We start from the raw sequence: 18036 nt of genomic DNA, 5'->3' as shown, positions 1-18036 counted from the left end.
TCGCTAGCCACAACGTAATAACGAGCATAATCCCTGCATCTGATACAGCGCCTCATCACGTCGTCGAGACGTCCCAAAGCGCTTTCACGGGGCATCCTGCGCTGTGGCTTGACGGTGTCATTTGCGGGCGAAACAGAGTCAAAAAGCGGGCGGCTGAGCTTAGAATCCAGACGTTTAAAATGCGGGGCAAAGACGAGACGAATCTGCCAACCCTCTTTGCAGAGAGACAGACTGCCCTCCTAGTAAATAAAGTTCACATTAATGCCGTTGCTTGATTCATGAAGCATTTCCTCACTGCTCTAAAGTGCATCATTACCACCCACTGGGGCCACACAGGGCAACCAGCGCACAAAGCAGCCGAGGTGTGGCCTGGTTTAGTGTGATGGGGTACAGGTTGGAGCCGATAATGAGGCGTGCGATGCGTTGGGGAAACCCGGGTCGGATCACACTAACTGTGGGAGCGCTGGTCTGGCCTGACTGTAGATGGGTCAAATCTATGTCGCGGATCAACAAGAAGCAATCGAGTCTCCCGGACACATTACTTGGCCCCCCCACTGCTTGTGAATACCCCACTCAGCCAATCATGGAATCTTATAGCACAGAAGGAGGCCATTCGGCCCATCATGCCTGCGCCAGCTCTTTGAAAGAGCTACCCAACTAGTCCCACTCTTACCCCACAGCTCTGCAGGGGTTTCTCTGATCAAATCCAATTTAGTTTTGAAAGCTGCTTTCGAATCCTGATGTTAATTCTATAAAATGTTCCTGTCTCGCGGTAACAAATTATTTCTAATAAGTTCTTCTCCCCCTAAATATACCCATTGAATATAACTTTCCACTTTCTATTGCACGATCTCCTTTCTGATCAGATATGTGCAAATGACACGTTCCATCTGGATTTGGATGTGCCTTTGAAAAGAAAATAAAGTGATATCTCTCTCAGCTTATTTTCATGACTGCATTCGATCTGTACAGGACTAAAAGAAACTTAACACCCATTGGCGATGCCCAAGTTAAAAGAACCCAAAGCTATTTTTCATTGCTTTTCCCCCTCAATTTTTCCCATCTTCCCTCTTTAGCACCTTACACCCGCACTACCCCCTCCACTCCCCAACATCCAAGCACATGTTCCACAACATTCGTTGGCTCATGGATCAGGAAGCACACGAGAACGGCATCAACTTGCACTCATTTAGCACCCCTCCACACAAGGTAGCGCCCCAGAGCGCTTGAGAGTGGAGGGGGAAGGAGACCTCCTACCCCTTTCCCTTCCTTCAAAGAAACATAGAAATGTAGGAACAGGAATAGGCCATTCAGCCCCTCAAGCCTGTTCCGTCATTCCATAATATCAAGGCTGATCTGTACCTCAAGTCCAAATACCTGTCCTTACCCCCTGTCCCTTAATGCTCTGTAGCCCCCCACCAACCCCTCCAATACAGAACAACAAAACCTACCTCCTCGTCTCCCAGAAAACCCAGAGAAGTCTAGGAATCCAAGCCCAGATTCCATGGAGGGAATCTAACGTTCAATCATCTTGTGACATTAAAACAAACTGTTTTTTTTACACAAACGCTCTCAAAGGCATCCTCTTCCTTCGGGAAAAAAAACTGCATTTGCAAAAGAGTTCTCCTTCTCTGCACTCTAGGAAATGTGACTTTCTTTATCTCATCTCCAGTGACTTTGGATTTCACTTGTGCTTAAATGGATCTACTTTTTATATATATATATATATATATATATGAGAAACAGATGTGAAAACAGCAAGTCTTTTTTTAAAAAAAATTTGTAGTAGTTCAGCTCGGAGATAATTTACGGTCAAGCACAAGCCCTGGAACGTACCCCCCAGGAGAAATAGCAGAAGAAAAGAAGGATTTTAATCTGTTGTGAGTCAGACATGACAAAACTCTACAAGATGAAGGTCACCTTAACTGTGCCCCAAACGCATTGCAATTATCTGACAAAACCCATTTGCCGTATTTATATTCAGATAGGCAAAGCCCAAAATGCAGATTTGGAGGCCGTTACTCACTAGATTTACAAATAGCGGCACAACCAGAAAAGCACTTCTTCTGCTGGAAAATGAATGGTAAAGAGATGGATGCCTTGTATGTGTGTGTGTGTGTGGGGGGGGGGGGGGGGGGGTGGGGTGTGTGTGTGTGTTCTTTTTAAAAAGGCCCATATTAAAATGGATTTGTGGACAATAAAAGTGCTTTTATCTGGACTAAATATAGCCGGCTAACATCAGTAGTAAAATATATTACGTGGCTCCACTCTCTCTTTCTCTCTCCACACAGGCACCTCCACCCACTATTCTGTGCACAAGGTGATGAAGGCATCAAGTTGCTTATCATTGCTGTGTTAGCGCATTATTCATACAGCACAGAAGGAGGCCATTCGGCCCATCGTGTCTGTGCCGGCTCTTTGAAATGAGCTTCCAAATCAACCCCACTCCCCCACTCTCTCCCTATAGCCCTGCAAACTTGTCTCCCCTTATTGGCAGCTTTGGGTTTCAGCAGCTACCTGAGGAGATAGGGGGAGAGGAGGGGAGGGTGGGTTAAGAGGAGATCCCTAGAGAAGGGGCAAACTTGCTCCTCACCTAATGACTGATTTAGGAATTTGGGATGTACTCATGATGAATCTAACATGGAATTATATCTTGCATAATGCCTTTGAGCTTTTCTTTAGAGAGTTAGTAATAATAATAATAATGATAATAATCCTGGCATTTGATATAGCGCCTTATCATGCCTTTGAGGCGTCTCAGAGCGCTTCACAGGATATCGTGTGGAGTGAACTGACTGTGTATTTTGTGGGTGATTTAGTACTGTACCATAAGCCTATTGTTAATTCTGTTTAAAAGATCAACCTTTGCAACTACCGTGTCAGATGGCAGAACATCCTTTAGTTAGTTAAAGAGCCACGGTTTAGCCACGCAGACAAACGCATGTTGATGGTGGTGACGAGAACCAAGGCCTTAAGAGCGACCTTTTGCAAACGACTTGCGTCGAATCAGTCCTTGCCGGGTCAGGTTGATGATGGAATCCGCTATAATCCGAGCCGTTTTCTTCTGATAACCTCCGGACGTCACCATCAGGATGGGGACATGATGTTCCTGGCGGCTTTGAAGACGATTTCGTCCCTTTTAATGATCCCCTGGACGTCACATAAAAAACAAGACACTCAAAGGAATTAGAAGATTAGTCAAGAATTAGTCCTGTAGCATGTTAGTTACAGCACGCGCCTCGCAAGCAAGAGGACCTGGGTTCTTGCTACCCATTGCTAGGTAAACAGAGGCATGAGTGTGGAAGTCAGTAAACTTGTCTAAGTTTCGCCCCGACCGGGAATCGAACCCAGGTCCTCTCGCTTGCGAGGCAAGGTCTCTAACCAGAGCTACAGGACTCCCAGTGTTTAACTCAACAAATCAGAACTAAGCCGGGACATATCGCAGTCCAACACTGCCATCCACCAAGTTTGGCATCAGTTCCAGCACAATTGTAGGTTGGAATCAGAGAGGGGGTGTGGGGGGTTACATAGGGGATTACAACATTACTCCACCACTGTCAAGCGCTCCGGGATGATACCCTGCGTGAAATGCGCTACATAAATCCACGTTATTGTTGCTATATATCCTGTGAAACACTCTGAGACGCCTCAAAGACATGATCGGGCGCTATATCAAATGCAAGGATTAATATCAATATGTTATTATTATATGTAATAAATTATATATATGGTGAAGCGCAATCATTTAGAATTAAAAAATGTATTTTACAAACCTCCGGTGTAATAGAAAGACCACCCAGGGGATCTCCAATTAAAATGTCCGTGCCTGCATTATACACTATGATATCGGGAGTGAATTCCTTCAGTGCTGCTGCCAGTTCTGTTTCCACTATTTCCAGATAATCGGAATCCTTCGTGTCCCAATTCAGCTCAATTTTACGGTTGATGGCTTCTGGTAACAAATTCATGAATAAAGCATTTAAACCAATCAATCAATCAATCAATCCATCAACTTGGGCCACAGTCACTCCGCAGGAAACACATTTTCAAACGTATGAAAGCAAACAGCGTGAGTTGGAGCCCAGCACAGCCTTATTTATTTACGTGGCACTGCGTGTAAACCAGTCATTTTTCTGTATCTTACACCAAAGGAAATTCAGGAATCTTTCAAGTGAGAAAATAAAATAAATCTTGCAGAGCACAAGGTCATACTTGGATCTCAAACATTTAGAAACACAATTGGAACTTGTTATGCTGTGGACAGCACATTACTTCAGCAGGCGGGGTTGAAAGGCAACCACCTTTATGACACGTTTCCACTCGTGTCTCTGCATCAGATGGATTCAAGTTCAAGTTCCACGTCGGGACTTGAACTCACAGTCTCCATTAAGTGCAATAATGGAAAAGTATTTCTCTGTCACAGGTTCCGTCTTTCAGAGAGGAGTTAAACCTAGGGGACAGCCTGTCTGCCTGTTCTTCAGTTCCATCCCACTGTTTGAAAGAAGAGAGATTCTCCCGTTGGCCTGCTCAACAATCCTCCAGATTAATTGGTCATTTACCTCTCAGCCTTCTGTCAGATCTAGTCTGCAATAATAATCTTTGCATTTGATACAGCGCCTTAACACGTCTTCGAGACGTCTCAAAGCGCTTCACAGGACACACTGTAAAGTGAATCGACAGTGTATTTTGTGGGCGAAACGCGGCAGCCGATCGCGCACAGCAGCATTCCAAGTCCAAATACTGCTCTCCTCAAAATGAACAGCCAATAAAGTGAAGGTTAGAGTTCTTGTTGAAATAGGGGATGCAATTGTATTGAACCAACTGTATATAGTTTAGGACATGACATGTGCAAGTGACTGCCAGGATGGTGGAAGGTGAACTGGGTGGTTTGGCCTTCTTTCGCCTAGAAAATTCTTATGCTCTCACTGCGCTAAAGAGAGAGAATACAGGGAGGAACAGATTAATGCTCATGAAGGAATACGTGAAGTTTGACCCATGATTATAGAAGCAGATACACAAGTTGGCAGTAATTGACAGTCCAATACATTCCACTTCAGTGAGTCATTTTCTGGCTCGGCCTGTGAGTCAATGTTCAGTTGTGGCTTACACAAGCTGTAATCAGACTGTGCGTGATTACAGACACACCTGTCCAGTCTCACTCACCTGGAGTGAGTTTCACGAATGCCGAGAGCGCGAGCTTATTTGCGACTTGTCTCGCTCTGGAAAATCACCAAAATGGGATATCCCCCTATTCGTAGCAAATGAAAATCGTGTGGTAAATCGGGTCCTCCCGATGGGAAAGGCACTACATGATTGCAATTTGTTGTTGTTTGTTGTCTTTGGTGGGTAATTGCCCACAAAATATACGGTCAATTCACTTTACGGTATATTCTGTGAAGCGCTTTGAGACGTCTTGAAGACATGATAAGGCCCAATATCAACTGCAAGGATTATTATTATTATTATTATTAATATTATCGAATCAGCCATAAACTGAATGCAGCACAGGTCTGCAATCTCTCACCAGTGTTGGGGAAATTGAGCTAAAGATCAACCAGAGAGAACTGTAATCACAGAGCTGAAGTCTGAAGGCAACACAATGTTATCTTCTGATGAGATAACATCAAAGCATCTCAATCCTCTGGAAACGGATTCTCTGGAACCTCATTTGGAACGTTATGTGGAGCATGTGTTAAGGATAAAACAGAATCTCCCCAATCTATTTTGGATATCAAATACAACGCAACTTTTCATCTCCTTCTCTGGAGGAGAAAAGAGACTGAACTGCAACTCTCTGGTTGTGGTGTTAAACTATTTCCATTTGAACAACCACAGTAGAGTAGGTTTCCAGCTTCAGTTTCAAATTGGTATTAAATTGATTACTTAATAACAGGATCACTTGCATTTGATGCATCGCCTTAACACGTCGTTGAGACTCCTCAAAGCGCTTCACAGAATATATTGGAAAGTGAATTGAAAGGTGTATTTTGTGGGTGAAACACAGCAGCCAATTGTGCCCAGCAGTGTCCCACACGCAGTTGTGGATTGAGTGACCACATTTTTTTTTGGAGGGATTATTACCCACGGAAAGTGATCCGCCAATCGACTAACTACCGGGTTCCTACTTACTGCTGGGTAAACAGAGGCCTGTGGAGTATAGAAACTTGCCTAAGGTTTCGTCCCACCCGGGAATGGAACCCGGGTCCTCGCGCTTGCGAGGCGAGTGCTCTAACCACTACGCTACGGGGACTCCATGAAAGTTCTGCATTACTGGGGATGTTGAGCTTGGATGAGACCGAGATCCCGTCTGCCTGTTTATGTTGACGGCAACAGTCTCATGAAACTAATCGAAAACAGAACGACATTTCTCCCAGAGTCCTGCCCAACAATCCCAACACATCACTCGGTCATTCAGTTGATGGCTGTTAGTGGTTGTTCACTAGGTGTACATTGGCTTACAAAAACGGTCATTACACTCCACAATAGTTAACTGTGAAGCATTTTGAGATTTGAACACTATAAGCACTGTTTTCCAATGCAAGGGTTGTTATTAATGTAACCTGCCAGCGTTAAAGTACGCACCTCCTCTCAGCAAGTGCTTCAAGTACGTGTAAAGTGCTCCTGTTAATGGAGAGCTGATACTCAGGTTGAATTCATGTCCTACAGTCAGACGAGTATTTTCGAGAGCTATTACACATGAGCTGAACCTCCTCTGCCCTACGAGTTAATAATAAAATAATAATAACCCTTGCATTTGATATAACGCCTTCTCACGTCTGCAAGACGTCTCAAAGCGTTTCGCCCTGCCCAGCAATCCAGGCCCAGGTCCTCTCGCTTGTGCTCTCACCACTACGCTATAAGGACTCCACAAGTCCTTATTTAACCCATACAGTCAGGGGCAGAGTCACTGTTGAACCGAAGTGCACAGTACACAGACTTCTCCACCAGGGGGCGAATCTCCCCACACGCACAATAATAATCATAATAATAATCCTTGCATTTGAGACACCTTTTAGACGACAACAGACTCTTTTAAGACGTCTCAAAGCGCTTCACAGAATATACCGTAAAGTGAATCGACTGAATATTTTGTGGGCAAAACATGGCAGCCGATTGCGCACGGCAGCGTCCCCACAAACAGCCGTGAGATGAACAGCCAATTTTTCTCTGGGGGATTGTTGGGCAGGACACTGGGAGAGAGCAACTCGCTTCTGTTTTCGTGGAGCAATACGGGATCTTCAGTGTCCACTTGCAAAGGCAGACAGGACAGGACGTGAGGCACGGCATCTCTATATAACGCAGCACAACCTCAGCGCTGCATCAGAGTGCCGTGAGTTTAATTTGCCAACGTATGGGTTTGAACCCCCAACCTTCTGACTCGGAGGCGAGAGTTTACCAACGGAGCCAAGCTGACACACCGTTGTAAACACTGCTTCCAGTCAGATCGACAAACTCTAAACCTGTGATATGCGTCAACAGCTTGAGGGAAAAGTTGTCCGTTCTATCTGTTTGCAAAAAATATGACGTTTTAACAATTCTAACCGAGTAATCTTCAAATGTAATGTCCTTTTCTTTTGCGCGGCACATTCCCGTGACCAAGTGACAAATTGAGCTACTTTACTTTCAGGTTTGCATCCTACAAGGACATCTAAACACTGATAAACTGCAAATCCCAGTTTAATATCTGACGTACTCACAATTTATTTTTGTATCTTGCGATGCTGGTATGAAAAAAAAAGACTCAACCGTATACAAAAGACGAGAAGCAATACTGATGGTCTTCAAAATGTAATGTCTATAACTTGACTTACGTTTTGCAAATCCATCTCCTGGGTAGATGTATCTATTAAAAACATCCATAATATAGACTTTATCGTCATTCATAAAGTCTCGTTCGTGTCCATTCCCCTAAGAAAGAAAGCAAGGATTGATGAAAACAAGCAATGTATTTTCAGAATTACTTTTTTTGTTAAAAAAGAGCTTGCGAAATTCTTTGCCATAACAATAATAATCTTGCATTTGATACCGCGCCTTATCACGTCGTTGAGCCCTCACAAAGCGCTTCACAGGATATTACTGTAAAGTGGAGTGACTGTGTTGTTTTTGTGGGCGAAGTATATATTTTTTTGCCCGGCCGAGTGTCTGACACAATGTGGAAACCCATCACCGTTGCTTAAGACTCTCCAAACCAAACTGAGATTTCCAGGTCTCCCACCTAACATGTGGAAGTTCCAGAGAATAGATTATTGGAATGGATCGCGCTCTCTCTCTCTCTCTCTCCCGGAGGGATGCATCCTGCTTACTTAATTCCGTAAAGTATTCGGCACAGGTTGCCAAAGGCTTGGGAGGAGCCCAGAGTGTGCGATGGGAGTGTAAACCAGCTAAAACCCGGATCGATTGCCGTTGAGAGCGCTGGCGTGTGAAGGCATTTCAGTGCAATCGTGAAATCACAATCAAACGCGAGGCTTCCACGTTGCCTCACAAACCCCCCATGACATTACGTACCGTAACGTTTCAAGACAACAACTAAACTTCCAGCAGGTTGTTGCCGTTCACAGCCAGGCTCATCACATTCCAGCTTCCGGTCTCTAAGCCAACGTTATTACATTGCAATTCAGTTGGAAAGGAATAAATTTCCTGGAAACTCCTAGCTGATTACATTGAAAAATGCTTAGTGACTGTTGCACATCCTTCACATTCGCCTTTCCTTCCTGATGTTGGTTGGTGTTAAGACTGCGAGTACGTACGGCATGGAGCAAACGCAATGTGCCTGCAACACCTCCGACCACATGATGGAGCCTCAACACAGCAGAACACTCAACATCAGAGGCTAAAAATTAACATATTATGTTCATTTTAAATATTTTCAACAAAACAGAGATCTTTGGACCGTTACGTCAACTAGTCAGGATCAGCTTAGCCGAAAACTGACAAAGCTCTGTGGCTGAACTCCACTACCCTTGATTAACATTCATGCTCAGACTTAATCTCCTTAACCTGAAGTATTTATATGCATGCTTAGTGCACATTGCTATGGTTGGCTGTGTTTTCTGGGAAGCGTGTGTTATAGGGCGATTTTCTCCTTTCTGGCCTCCTAAAGACACTTAACTCTCTGGGTTTAGTTCCACAGACACTGGGTGCCCTCCACAAGATCCCAGGCGGTCACTGTCCCTCTAGGCAGAGGGTAATCAATAGCATGAGCCGGATACCATCTAAGAAGCAGCGCGATGCTATAATAGAAAGGTGAGATCAAATGGAATGAAGGATGTTCCTCATCCCGAGCTCTCCTGTGAGCTTCAACAGCTAGCGGCAGCCAATGCCAGTCAACTGCAGGAGCAACTTCACAGCTAATCTCAATCCTGTCCTCACCCACCATCCACACAGGCCACACTTTCCGGGTGGGGGGGGGGAGCCCTGAGAGGGAAACCTGGTTGATCCAACTCTCCCTAATCCACGTGCAATGAAAATTGTTATTGCATTTGATGCAGCGCCAGTCACACTGACATGTCTCATAGCATTTCACCAGCAATTGCTGTCAAGAACGTTTAGGGACAGTATTTGTTAGCAGATTATAGGTGTCCAAACTACTGTCTTGGCTGAACTCAGCTCAAAGCACAGCCTACAAGGACTCCCTTGTCTGTTTGCTAAGTGCTATAGCAGTGTCGTTACCCCCTCGGCCATTAGAGTTTTTAGTTTTTCGCTTTGAAAATGTTTATTCACAAAGCAAGTCGCCTGTCATGTTGAGACGAGTAATCTGAGTATCATCCCCTCCTTCCCCATTTTTACTGTCAAGCACTCTGAGACGCTACCCTGCCTGAGGAGCACCGTACAAATGCACGTTGTTGTTGTTGTTGTCTGAGCAAGCCTGGCTCTGTGATCTCGGAGTACAGGCAGAAGCCCAACTAACGCCACGCTCTCAAGCAATTCCAGCTGGGAGGAAACCCGTCTTAGATGGCAACACAATGTAAACAGTTACTCGGTGTGTGGACACATCCATTCTGATCACAACGCAAGTCTGCTTTACCTATTGCAGACACACCACTCATACCATTTCTGCTCAAAGGATTTGTATTCTGGGCTCCATATGTTGTCCTGACTTACATTCCTTCACAAACCCTTGCACTATCTGCATCCTCGCTACCAGCATCAAGCAAGGCTCGAGACCCAAGGTCTTGATAAAATAATGACTCAAGATTTACAATTTATAAATAAACAATTTGCTACAATCCAAATTGAATGGGACGGACGTCAAACCGTGTTTTCTTTGAGAAAATCTGTAATAAAATTCATCCAGTAGATGTAGAATTTCTCCATTTTTCTCTCTCCCCCCCACCCACCTCACCCATAAATCTTTCCCTTTGCCCAAAACACACAGTCACTACACTTTGCAGTATATCCTGTGAAGCCTTTTCAGACGTCTCGAAGACATGATAAGGCGCTGTATCAAATTAAGTCGACTCCCAAAACAACTTGGTGTTGACTAACCAGGGAAACCTCTGCAAATATCATTCAAGAGAGAGGAGTAATTGAGCTCAGTTGTAATGAAAAGCCCAAATTAGCCCCCAGTGCCAAACCCATCTTCCTCAGCTTAACAAGTGCTAAATAATAATCCTCGCGTTTGACAGAGGATCTTATCACGTCTTCAAGATGTCTCAAAGCACTTCACAGAATATAAAGTGAATTGACTGTATGTTTTGCGGGTGAATAGACAGTCAATTCACTTTACAATATATTCTGTGAAGCGCTTTGAGACGTCTCGAAGACATGATGAGGCGCTGTAACAAATGCTTCCACCAAAAGGAGATTAATCCAGGGTGAACTGCAAGGAATAGTTTGCTGTCACACCGCTCCTTCCTCAGATCACACTGAGGCTTTCAAAGGCATATTGTTCCTCCAAATCCAATGAAACCAGCCCAACTCTGCCAACCAAGTTGACCAGACTCGCAGTTTTTGTAAGAGCGAGGTTGCTGGTAAACCTGGCCAACAATCCTCCAGACAAATTGATTGTATGCTTCAGTGCTCTTTGTGTGAACTTTTGTACCCAGTTTGGCTGCCACGTTTGCAAACACACAGTCATGATACGCAGCAGCAATCACCCTTGAAATTCTTGAGATTTTTTTTCAGTATTGTAGGCACTATATAGACTGTGAGAATTATTCTTATTACCAATAAATCCAGAGGTATCTGGCAAGACAGATTTGATTTAATCTGTTCTTTGTGCAACACGTTTGCCAGCAAAACTGCCTCCAATTCAAGCTTTGGAGAGGTGAATTTGGAATCTCTCAAAGTGGAATTCAAAGACAAATAATAATAATAATAATCTTGCATTTGATACAGCGTCTTATCCCGTTGTCGTGACGTCTCAAAGCGCTTCACGGGATTCACTGTAATGTGTAGTGACTGTGTATTTTGTGGGCGAAATGCCACAGCCAATTGTGATGTCCCACAATGAATGTAAGTCTTAACAGAAGTGGAATGTGGGAACTGGAATAAAGATTGCTCTTCCCTTTAAGCGACAAAACATGTGTTGTGCAACTCACAATCTTTCAAGAACTACAAAGCAAACTATACATCAGATGTTCATAATTTTCTTTTGGGGTAACTCCAAAGATCACTGAATACTTTGAAGCACTGTAAACACTACTGAACGTGAGCCACGCTAGATTTTAAAAGTAAATAAAGAGCGCACAAGGGGGAAAAGTTAATGGCGTTTGATGGGTTGTGTAGGTGCAGCTTTGCTGTTGATTAAAATAAGAAACGAATGAGTGATAAAAGGCAAATGTATAAAATAGTGTCCACCCAGCAAGTTAAACCAGTTGCGAAATTGGGAGAGGAAAGTTAACGTCAACTCACTTTCCTCTCTCCATAGGTGCTGCCTGACCTGCTGAGTGTTCCCAGCCACTTCTGTTTTTATTTCAGAGTTACAGCATCTGCAGTACTGTATTTTGCTTTTGTGTCAATGGGGCCAGTTTGACTTAAATTCACCACATGGAGACCCTGCTCTCAGGTGGGCCATCTATGGTAAGTACAAGATGGAGGAAGAGGGTTTGGTCCCCAGTGCACGAGGAAGGATAACCATCTTTGCAGTCTAATGGTTAAGCTGCCCTTTCAGACTCTAATACCCAATGCTCATGGGGTGGTGTTATGTTGCACAAAAGGACAAGCTAGTCAGTCTCACGAAAGAGACAAGAGGTTTCAAAGTAGACATCACAGACTTCACAGAGGCAAATAAGGTACTTATATTATTATTATTATTATTATTATTAATGGGATAGAAAAAACGAATCATAAAAATTACAATACAGGAGGAGGCTACTCAGCCCATTGAGCCTGAGCAGGCACTGAAGCTAACTATTCTAAACCCAATTGCATGCGCTTTCCCTGCATTACAGGCCCTAACATTCTTCCTCTCCAAATAAGACTTCAGTACAATCCTTTCATACACATTATATCAGGGTGGTACAACTGGTGGCCCGCGGGCCGCATCCGGCCCCCACCCCTCTCCTTCTATTTCATCTGGCCCTCCCGCTCCCTCCGTAACCCATAAGTGTTATGTTATGCTTCTGGAAGGGAATCACAGAAATATTGCTTATGCGTCCCCCTGACGTATCTCAAACAAGGCATCGGCCCTCAGCAGCCAAAAGGTTGGACAATCCTGCATTAAACCAACAATGACAAGAGGGTACTGGTCAGCATTTGTGAAGGGCAAGGTCCGAACAGACCGGAGGAAGCATTTCTTCACTGAGAAAATAATCAACAGCTGGAACGGGTTACCAAGAAAAGGTGGTTAAGGCCAGCACACTGGGCTCATTTGTGAAACAGCTTGATGCTGTAATGGGAAGACAGTAAGGTTAATATTGTGGAACAGTGAGATGAATGGGCTGACTCTTTACACAGCCCAGAGGAGAAAGGCTTTGCCCGGCACTGCGTTTGGCCAAGCAGAACAGAAAGATGAATATTGAATTCCAGTCTGTGCTGAATTAGCGGATTTCAGCTGGGACCAGAGCGGTTATAGTTAGTCACAATATCGACGGGGGGGGGGGTGGGAGGTGGGGGGTAGTGGGGGAGGAAAGAGAGGGGATCTACTTGTTCCTTCTCTTGATCACTATCCAGAAACTATTGTTAGAAGCTACGTGTATAAATGCTGAGCGAGCACCAGGCTCTCAGCTAATGACACCCTTCACGTTTGACCAACCTGTCCAATGCTTGATGTCCAAGGCCATCAATTGAACAACTGTTACCTGGAGATACTGGAGGAGAAGGAAAGGCAGCCAGCTGCACTTAAGAGTGGAGGAGAAAATCGGCAGAAAAAGTCATATAAAATTGGGAGTTCTTCCAACTTCTCTTCTGATCTGGTGCACGATGATAGCAGCACTATTCCCTTCGCCTCCCTCCCTCCCTCCCTCACTCACTTGCCTCTTCAAGGCCCGTCTCAAGACCCTCCTCTTCGACCACGCCTTCTGTCACCTGCCTATCCCTATCCTCCCTGCCTTCCACCCGTCTTGATCCCAACCCCCAGCTCGGGTCCAAATCCTGACTGGCCAGTGCCTTGGGACGTCCTCCTGACACGAAAAGGACTGTGTAAATGCAGTGTGTTGTTGTGGTTCTTGTTGAGCACACAGTATGCATTAGCTCTTGACTTGGGAACTGGTGTATATCACTGAGGGATTTGAAAGCATATGTTTGCAAGAACACAGTGTGAGAAGTGTTTTATGTGGAGATCAAGTTTTCTGGGATAAATTATCTTATTCGTCCAAGAATAAGAAAATAAAACATTAGTGACAATCTGCTCCTCAGAAAAAAAGATTTAGCTCCTCCCGAGTGGTTGAGGATTAGATCTGTCCAGCATTGTGCAGCAAAGCAAACCAGTCAGCTTTCGATCAACCCAAGTGTGACTTATGTTTCCAAACGTATTATTTCAGGATATCAATTACCCGCCTTGGTTCACAACACATGAAAAAGGTTAAGGAGACAGAATTACTTGGGCACGAAGGGTTTTGAGGGAAAGTACCTGATGTGCATCCAAATCGATGATTGCAACCTTCGACACTCCATCCACTCTGTCAAACAAAAACTGCAAGAACAAAGGACAGTCCTGGTTATTCTAGAGGCACAGCTTGCTGCTATAGCATTTAAATTGATCGTGATCGGATAATAATATCATAACAATCCTTGCATTTGATATAGCGTCTTATCACATCTTTGAGACATCTCAAACCACTTCATAAGTATACTGTAAAGTGAACTGACTGTATGGTTTGTGGCCATTATTTTTATTCTTTTGAAGGGATTATAACGCCCGGAAAAGCGATCCGCCAATCGACTAACAACCGGGTTCCTTCTTACTGCTAGGTAAACAGAGGCGTGTGGAGTAAGCAAACTTGCCCAACGTTTCGCCAGGAATCGATCCCAGATCCTCTCGCCTGTGAGGCGAGTGCTCTAATCACTGAGCTACAGGACAGCCAATTGTCCACAGCAGTGTCCCGCAAACAGTCATGGATTGAGTAACCAAATTGTTATTATTGTACTTTCTTAACTAAGAGTCCGATGGCTATAACCCCAATGGCCTTCTAACAATGTTGACAGTTCATTAGCCACACAGATCACAAGGTTGTAAAATGATTACCTGAAGTATAAAATTCTGTGAAGAAATGGGACTGTTTTTGCCTTAAAATGTAAGATCTCTCTTAAATGTAGTCTGAAGTTGGAACTAGATTTCTCTCTAAGAACTGCAGAAATCTGGTTTCTCACTAAGACTGAACTTGTTCATTTTCTACTATTTATTGCACCATCTTAAGTTTCAAGGCAAAATGGTCTCACAGGGGCTAAGACTGTGTGGAATTTGAGGCCTCTACTCGTGCTCAGTTAGCTGAAGTGAAGTGCTAGCAATCTATATCCATATGTTTTTTCCTACCTTAATTGCCAAAGTGATGTCAGCGTAAGCACAAAATCCTCCCCCTTTCTCTCGTGAGCAATGATGGAAACCACCACCTAGCAGAGGGATAAGTACGGACATTAATTATTCAGAGTAATTTAAATATATAATTATCAAATTGTTCACAAATGATCTGGGTTACACATTTAATCACACTACAGAAATGTTAATCCGCTGAAAAGGCTTACTGCAGAATTCAGAGTTCATTGAGACTAATGACTGCTTGCTTTACTTGTGCTGCGAAAAACCACACACTGGTTTTATCCTGTGAGAGAAGACCATTGTGAAACCACGTGCCGAATGATGTCACGGTGACTTATCCTAGCTTTAGTGTCATGTATTCTGTGGTCACTCATTAACACTCAAAACATATCTTTGCTTCCAATACTGTTGTTAATGTGTCGACAAAATAATGCGGTGCGATTTCTAACGTGCTCAATTACCAAATACTACATAGGTATTTAACTCGCCCACACCTGCACCCTCTCTCTCCTCCCACTGAAATAATAATAATAATCCTGGCATTTGATGCAGCGCCTGATCACGTCTTTGAGACATCTCAAAGCGCTTCAGGGGATACACTGTAAAGTGAATTGAATTTTGTGGGCGAAAGGCGGCAGACGATTGCGCACAGCAGCATCCCCCACAAACAGTGGTGGGTTGAACGACCAAATGTTTTTGTGGGAGATATTATTACTCCCGCCAATCGACTAACAACCGGGTTCCTACATACCGCTAGGTAAGCAGAGGCGCGTGGAGTAAGGAAACCTGCCTAAAGTTTTGCCCCGCCTGGGAATCGAACCCGGGTCCTCTCGCTTGAAAGCTAGCCTGCCGTTGCCCACTGAGCTTGCCAGCCACGATCCTAGCTGTGGTGAAACTGCGAGTTGGCAGGTTACCATAGAACACAGAGTGAAGCGGATGTCTCTCCAACCAGCTCGCCCACATTGCAATCTGCAGTTGCTAAATCTAATGGGTAGCGTGAGTCAGCTTCAAGCCCAACCTTTCCGAGGTTGGGGGGGGTGGGGTGGCGGGGGAAGAGGTGGGGGCAGTAAGACGGGGTGGGGGGAGGGAGTGAAAGAGTCACACTAGTTGATAAATTAGGACGGCGACTGTCCAAAAATGTTCACTGCTGTGATAAATAACATCAGAGGTGCAATTCTCAGCCCAATATAAAGCTACCCATACATCAGGAACAGCACTATTACTGCGAGGGACTTTATTTTAAGTAAATGGCCATGAGGCAGACAGGAAACCATCAGCTTAGCCGGTGGCAGAAGAAACCTCAAAATGAAACTGGATAAGTTCCTGTTGATGGAAAGGATTGAGAGTTACTCAATTAAGCGGCACTTGGTAGAAAGAGAGCTCTCTTACTCACCGGGTAACAAAACAAATTGCTGCGCCTTCGGATAGAGGGGGGCAGTAAAACAGATTTGTGAGCTCTTAACAAAGATAAACAGGAGTGTGAATGTGTCTGTGTGGTTTTTTTGGGGTGGGAGATTGGGGTGGGGGGGGGGGGGGGGCGGGGGGGAGAGGGTTGAATTCCTTACTCTATGCACATAAAACAAATGCAGGCATCACACCATTATCTGCACCATTACAGGGTGTCCACAAACTCCTGTTACCTCCTGGTACTGAATATAATTAAGTTGAGTCCCTCCAAATACATTTATCATCATTCTTCCACATGTTTCAGTTGCTGGTCAGTGCACGGTACAGGGAAAAAGGGAGTAGCAGGACTGTGTGCACACCCTGTACAATGGCATTGGAAAATAGAGAGGCAGCGCATTAAATCTCAAACTTCCTGATTTTGACACAAACCCAAAATAGAAGCCCACTATTATACTGATATATTGCCCTCCCGGCGAGCTATCCCGTCACTGTTTTCATCTCACCTGAAGACTCTGAAAATGAAACTGGTAAAACTGATGATCACATTCATCACAATATCACAGAACAGTCATTCTGGGATTAAAATAAACAAAACAAGGATGCGCACAAATTTAAACATCTTACATTAATACCTGCCAAAAACAAGGCCATGGCTCACAGCCTACGGTTTCTATGAGTCAGTCTGTAAAATATCTGGAACTATTAAAAACGTCAAGTGGCTTCAATGGTCTCCATTGTAACAGAGGGCAATGTTCAACCTGTTTGGGGGCACTTGACTGAAATATTGGAGCTCTATATAAAGGGTAGAAGTCAAACAACTAGCTGAAATGCTTACGTGCTTGTACCAGGGAAAAGTTGGAATGGAATAGACTTGGTATAATGATGTAAAGATGTATCTGTTTTCAGTGAAATCAATTAATATTCCTATAATGGTGCGAGTTTGACCTGCGGACGCATTCAATAAACTGGATGTGTATTTGCCACCTACCGACATTGATTGCCCACCCTCTCTCCATAGCGAGTTTTCCAGCCTAGACGCCAAAAGCAAAGGATAGAAATCAAATCATTGCTGAAAATCAGATCATGCGTCTTAAATCGCTCAGAAGTTCCAAGGGAATGTGTGTTCATTCGTTATGGGATTGTAGTAATAATGATCCGCAGTAGATATGATGCAGACTTTAGAAACGTACACAGTAAACTACCTGCTATTTATTTGGCGACATAAATCTACACAGGGAAATGCAAACTTAGATTTTGTCAGTGAGCTTGTTTGTTTCAAGGGAAACTTATACCAAATATAAAATCCCGATACCTCACTGTGACAGCACAAGTAAAGAGCAGTATAGAGTATGATATACACAGAGATACATCTCCAACTTATGGTGATGAAAATATCAACACGCCACCCCCCCCCCACCCCTCCTGATCCCAAGCCCCAGCTCGGGTGCAAGTCCTCCCGACGTGAAAGTCGCTGCGTAAATGTAATTTTTTTGTCGTCGTTGTTGTCACATCAGCTCGAAAGTGGCTGCATAAATCTGGTGCAGATGAGAGTGCAGGGTTAATATATCCAATAAAATAGCACTCACCTTGTGAAATCTCAATCTTTAGTCCGTTCAGGACACATTTATATTTACACTGAAGTCATCTATTTATTAACACTCTTGCTCCAAAGGCAGGGCAAGAAACACAGAGATCGGTGGCCTGTTTAACCT

The 18036-nt window shown here is 44.2% G+C and overlaps 1 protein-coding gene across 1 annotated transcript in view; it reads right to left on the bottom strand.

The window, feature by feature from the left end:
* Positions 1 to 2879: 2879 nt before the first annotated feature.
* The window catches only part of hdac11 (histone deacetylase 11), a 28711-nt gene continuing 13554 nt past the window's right edge, over positions 2880 to 18036 (bottom strand). Inside the window, 7 exon segments of the mRNA XM_042339559.1 lie at positions 2880 to 3108; positions 3111 to 3150; positions 3774 to 3952; positions 7812 to 7908; positions 14012 to 14074; positions 14915 to 14991; positions 17313 to 17355. Of these exon segments, the coding sequence (XP_042195493.1) occupies positions 2972 to 3108; positions 3111 to 3150; positions 3774 to 3952; positions 7812 to 7908; positions 14012 to 14074; positions 14915 to 14991; positions 17313 to 17355 (636 nt within the window). The 3' untranslated portion in view covers positions 2880 to 2971.

The sequence above is a fragment of the Callorhinchus milii genome, unplaced genomic scaffold (assembly GCF_018977255.1).
Source record: "Callorhinchus milii isolate IMCB2004 unplaced genomic scaffold, IMCB_Cmil_1.0 Scaffold12, whole genome shotgun sequence".
Lineage (NCBI taxonomy): Eukaryota > Metazoa > Chordata > Chondrichthyes > Chimaeriformes > Callorhinchidae > Callorhinchus > Callorhinchus milii.
The sequence above is the reverse complement of the archived record's forward strand: the minus strand, read 5'-3'. Positions and strand labels throughout refer to the sequence as shown.